Source organism: Barbatula barbatula (genome assembly GCF_947034865.1).
Source record: "Barbatula barbatula genome assembly, chromosome: 11".
Classification (NCBI taxonomy): Eukaryota; Metazoa; Chordata; class Actinopteri; order Cypriniformes; family Nemacheilidae; genus Barbatula; species Barbatula barbatula.
In genome coordinates this window covers 5,531,873-5,537,872 of record NC_136774.1, presented here as the reverse complement: position 1 = coordinate 5,537,872, position 6,000 = coordinate 5,531,873, and the positions used below count along the sequence as shown (strand labels likewise).

Genomic DNA, 6,000 nt, shown 5'->3' with positions numbered 1-6,000 from the left:
AAAAACAGGAATGCAAAATTTACAGCGGTTTGCAAGTGAGAGGTGGATTATGTAAGAAAGGCGAAAGTCCGTTCTAGGAAAAACAGGCAGGCTATGTATGGTAGAATATGCGATGACCAGCCATAGTGGTATGCCAGTGTGTGTGTCCACGTGATTTGACTATTTTGTCTTTGTGATGTTTAAAGGCCACGTGCAAATCATTTTACTTTCTAATGTACCTTGTTTTGACAAAAGATGGCATTGCATGTATTCTTTAAGGATTATGTCCCACAAAAATGGAAAAAAAACGATTCAAAGTTCTATATGTGCCATACATGGTTTATTTCAAATCAAAAGTGAGATTTATTGCATTGAAACGCAACCCACTTGCAGTTCAGAAATAAAGAGGAAAACCACATTACTAGTTTCATTTTCTCATAAATGCCGTGAATTAAGTCCAACACCAAAGCCATAAAGGCCAGAGGTCAAGGTTTGTTGAAGGCAGTTTGGAGGTATCCTCTAGTCCTTGTGGTTCTGGGTATGGAACTGGAGGGAAGCCACTGGGCCAGTCAGACCAAACCTCTGAACAAATGCCTGTGGATCCCAGTTCCCTAAAAAAACAGCAACAAAACCCCATATGAGCTTCAATGTCGATGAGACACACTTCTGAAAATATTTCAGCACACTCATGTACTGTAACCACTGCTTTGACCTTGCTGGCAGCACAAAATCAAAATCGGAAAATGGACTAAACTCATGTCCTTTAGCTTTAAGATCACCTGGAAGGTTGTGTATTCCCTTGCAAAAAACTTGACACTTCAGCTAAATTAATTTTATTATTATATTTTTTCTGCTTTGAGAAAGTGTACTATATATATATATATATATATATATATATATATCACATTTATGTTTCCTATTTTTGTGATTTCTGTTCTACATTTAGCAGACGATTTCATCAAAAGTGACTAACAAATGAGGTAAACAATGGATGCAATTGGATCAACATAAGGACAACAAAAAGCATAAGCGCAGTAAAAATGGTCTCATGTAGCCTACCACAGTATACAAAGCTACGTTTTTTAAGGAGATCTTTTATGAGATAGAAAGAGTAGAAAAGAGATAGAAGTCAGAACTAACCCGTCAGGTGCTGACGGAAGAGATGCGTTTTCAGACGTTTTTTCTGAAGCGTCAATGAAACGTTATTCAAACCTGTATAAATATCTTTGTTCAGGAAGATATTTGGAAGAATGTCAGTAACCAAACATACTGTAGCTCCTCCCCAATTGACTCCCATAGTATTATTTTCCCTACTACCGCAGTAAATGGGGCTGAGATCTGTTTGAGATGAGATGCTTATAGATATGATATAACTGTAACTCATATTTTACAGTGCTATGTAGTAACAGTGAATTATGCATAATTACAAGCAACCAAGTACATATTTCTTTTGAATATTTCTTTAAACACGTTGACATATTTTCGAAACATATATTGTCCCCTTCCTTTAAAGAGATAAAGAGTTCTGTCTCAATGATTTGTAGTTTTCTCGATTACATCCGTCATTGAGCCGTACTGGGTAAATATTTCAATGTACTTGTTACAAATGTTAAATGAGTGTCTTTAATAGAGTAGCTGTTAATGCCGCACGTGTCTCAGGGCCTCTGTGAGCTGTGAATCACTTCAAGCGTCTCATCTCTAAATAAAACACACAGCCTGTCACAAAGCTGGAGGTGGCAACATGAGAGAGAGCGTTTTGGCAGGACAACCAGATAAATACCAGACGTAACTCCGGCTGCTATGACAATATCACTTCTCCGATTCCGGCAATAAATGAATTCCTCAAAGCAAAACGAGAAATCTCATTTGGAATGACGAGCCAACACACTGTGTCCAAGACTGAAAATATAAAGTTCTACCTTTTTTAGATCTTTAATTGTACTCTTCATATATTTGAAGAAGGGAAGGGTATAAAAGGTATGCGTGTCTGTGAACGTGAGATAAATACCTAATAATGCGTTTCACACTTCCTGACAATGCTTTCTATACACTCATTTTCAAACACGAGGGCCAAATAATGAATATACTCACCTACTAGCGATATAACAATATCAAAATCACACTGTACGGTAATACCTCGGTATAAGGCCCACATCAAGGTTTTTATTGCAATATTTAAAATGACGAATGATGACTTGGAAATCATAACTGTCCTCGAATCATAACTGTTGCTTAGAGGCATGATATTACTATCTGGTGGGTCAAACCACCTAAAAATCCCTTTTATAAAATAAAATAATTGCACCAGATGGACCATGCAAAAGGTAACATCTGTCATTTTTTTCTCACATTCTCTATGTTAGGCCTGGAAGTCCTATCGTTTCATACTGTCATGTGACCACGGACAATTTAGCTATTGCGATAACACGATATCGGTAATATTGTCACCCACATGTCATAGAGTACAAAACAAGATATTTAGAAGAACGTCGGTAACTGAACAATGGCGTCACCCAATGTCTTTTATTGCAGAAGCACAAAATGAATGGCTACCGCCATTGTTCGTTTACCAACATGATTCAGAAAAACGTGGTCTTCTTGTCTTCTGCGCAAGAAAGAAATTCATACAGGTTTGAAACGACAAGGGAGATTGAGTAAATGGTGACAGATTTTTCCTTCTTGAAAAGCACCACAAGCATATCACAGAACAAAGGCAAAGCGGCAACGATATACAGTTTACAAAGCAGCGGTTTACAAATTTAATATTCTTCTCCTGGCTCCGTGCACAGACAAACAAGCGGCCTCGACGGAAATGCTGTCGTGATGAAAAAGGGAAACCCCGTCCATGCACACACAGCACAGCGCACCACATCCTGGAAAGATCAAATTGTGATGTGTACACTTGTTTGTATGTTCGAATGCAAGTGGGTGTGAGAGTATGCAAGTGTGATCTTAAAGGAAAATGTGATAGTCTCTTTCCCCAATGGTTGTGGCTAATTTTTCAGCTCACCGCATACCATCTATGAACACCAACAAATAAGCTTCAGAAAGCAAAAGTTCAGAATCCAACGTTATACGAGTGTGTGAGAAAATCTGGTGCATTCGGCTGATTATGTGTTGTGTGGACGTGTGTGTGAAGATGTCTGGATCTCTCTCTAATTGAGTGTGAGAAATGGAGTAAAGTGACCTGGCATTATGAGGTCATGTGACCTCTAGGCCTCTGAACCTGAGAACATGAGGAGATAATGTTCCGCCTCCGCAGATCTTGATCCCTGTTTGACCCCACTAAAGCCAAGGGCATCACACGCACCTGTACCTCACCTACGAGACACTCATCATTGCTAGAAACATGCATGCGCTCTGTCTTACAGTAAACGTTATGATGAGGCTGAAACGTATGTAAAGTGCTGCCTGGATGTTTAAGTTTTGGTATCAATGGCGTACAATAAAAAATGATCTAATCTAATAGTAGTTTAATTTGATACAATTTGATTTATAGAGCGCTTTTTACAATTTTCTTTCTTTTCATTTCAAAGCAGCTTTGTTATTAGATTAATAATAATTATACGGTCACACTTTATTTTAAGGTCCAATTCTCGCTAATTACCATTTACTGTAACTTTTTATCACATTAAAAGGATACAGACACAGGAGAACAGAAACGTTATTCCCCCAACCCCGCACCAATCCCCCCCCCCCCAAAAAACCCTCAGTACGTAAAATTAAAAATTATGCATTAACTACGACTTTTGCCTCAATAAACTCCTAATTTGGTGCTTAATAGTAGTTAGTATAATACAGTAGTTGTTAGGTTTGGGTATAGGGATGTAGAATATGGTCATATGGAATAAATGCCTTATTATGCTAAAAAACAGGCAATATTCTAATAATATGCATGCTATAATAATACTAGTAATACATAAAATAGAGATGCACCGATATATCGGCCAATAATCGGTATCGTCGATAGTTTAGAACAGCCGATGATCAGGACCGATATATCCTCGAATGAATTTGTGAAAAATTACAAAAACATTAGCATTTTGGTGTTCACTATGAATAGTCATTATATCAAATAATAAGAAAGTTTCAGAAAGTTAAGAAATGTGAATATTTAATCTTAAGAGTTAATATCAGCAGGTATCATTTTGAATAATCGGCTATCAATATCGGTGGAGAAATTTAGCATAAGTGCATCTCTAAAAAAAATTAAGATGGTTTAGTTTAGTCAGAGCACAAACAGTGCAGGCTGAGTTACACAGCAAAGTGAAATACTTTCAAAGTATAAATTACAGCAAGAGCGAAGTTTTCTCTAGCAAACCATTTTAATAATGACTAGATCTAGACCAGTGTTTTTCCTTAAGTTATGAACTCCTCTGAATCACAACGGATGAGTCACACCTAAATTATGCCTGAATTAAGACAACATGACATCAGTGTAACACAGCATTGGGATAAACAGAAGTGTTTGGTTCAGATGTTTATGTGCTGCTTTAAAAAAAATCAAGACATCATTGGCTGTATACACCTCAGAGTTTATTCAGGACTCGATAAAGGTCATTGGGGAAACCCCGATGTACGCCGCGGTTAACTAGGGAAATAGCCCATCGCTTTCACACTCCGGCGTCTGCTTGTATTGCTAACGTGTTGTTGACAGCTCTAGTCACTGACCATCACAGCGATGTCATCATGGAGTAAGGGGGCGGAGTGTTGGCCAACACGCAGATTTACTACAACCGACCCTAAAAATAGTTTGGCTCTGTGTGTTTGGGCTCTTTCCATTCCCCAATCTGTCGACTCATGGAAAGCACAGATAGGAAGTGGAGAGTGATGCGGCACTTTCTTCCTCTGCTCAGTTCCACCCGTTCTTGTCTTTTTTTGGTTTGTGCAAGGCAGGAAATGAAGTTTGAAGTCTCAGTTAAGACGTTTTTGGTATTTAACCCTCAGAGAGCCAAGCGCCGAAATGCATGTTTGTCTTACCCATATATGTCTTTGTAGGAAGCCACTGGTCATAAAAACACAATATTTGGCACTTTAATGTGGATATTTGGAAATGATTGCAAGACTTCCATCATAAAAAAATGATTAAATTAAAACAAAAATATATTTAAATGAATGTCTTTAGTATTTTTGCAGGGTTAACTGGTTACTGCTGGTTTATCTGGTGTGGTTATAATCCTCTATGAATCCCGCAATACTGACGCTCTTGCAGGAGGTGTCTGCCTGTGTGCGTTTGTGAGAAAAGTTCCTGCTAATGTATACAGAGCTAATACTAATGTATAAAGAGATTTGTCAAAAATGAATAACCACATCGATCCACTTCAGCACTGTCTGCTCCCAGCTTCTGTTCTCTCTCATTTTCACAGCTATGTTTCTCAGAGTTATATGTAACGTAGAACTTTAATGAACAAAAAAGAATACGATGGATGACATGACATTGTAATACAAAAGATTTAAGATCTTGGGACGTTCCCCAGTTTCAAAACAAATGTGGTCATGAATACTAGTGTGTGGATGGGATTATTATTTTAGGTGCAGTAAAACAAAGACAAACCTAATGATATATATGTAAGGGATAATCCACGGCATTAAAGGACTTTCCGGCCAATCAGAATTGAGTATTCAAACATACTATGGTATATATATACGGGGTGGTCAAGAAATCCACTTCGTGGATAGCCGACCACCATGTAACAACGCTAACACAACTACCTACCTTCCCATTGCCATGGAATCCAACAAATGACCAGTTGATCTACAGGAACCCTGGTAAACAATAACTCGGCATTACATTTTTGTCAACATCAAACATCAACAAGAATATAATGAAATATTTTCAATTCATTGAATTCAGAAACAACTGAAAAAATAACTAATACTTTTAATTGGTCGTCAATGGAATAAACTGCACTGGTGTAGTTGAGACGGGTGTAGCTACATTATCTCCCAGCAGGGGCTTACAAGTCAAACCTTGACCCCTTTTGCTCACAGAGCAGGGTTTCCCATTTATTGCTTTACCTC

At 37.9% G+C, this 6,000-nt stretch overlaps 1 protein-coding gene across 2 annotated transcripts in view; it reads right to left on the bottom strand.

Moving 5' to 3' along the window:
* Positions 1-302: 302 nt before the first annotated feature.
* Positions 303-6,000, bottom strand: part of pebp4 (phosphatidylethanolamine binding protein 4) — a 77,732-nt gene continuing 72,034 nt past the window's right edge. Inside the window, exon 7 of one of the 2 annotated variants that reach the window (XM_079467480.1) lies at positions 303-590. In XM_079467480.1, coding sequence (XP_079323606.1) covers positions 499-590 — 92 coding nt within the window. In that variant the 3' untranslated portion in view covers positions 303-498. The remainder of the gene's footprint in view (positions 591-6,000) is intronic. The other variant, XM_079467481.1, reaches the window with a different exon arrangement.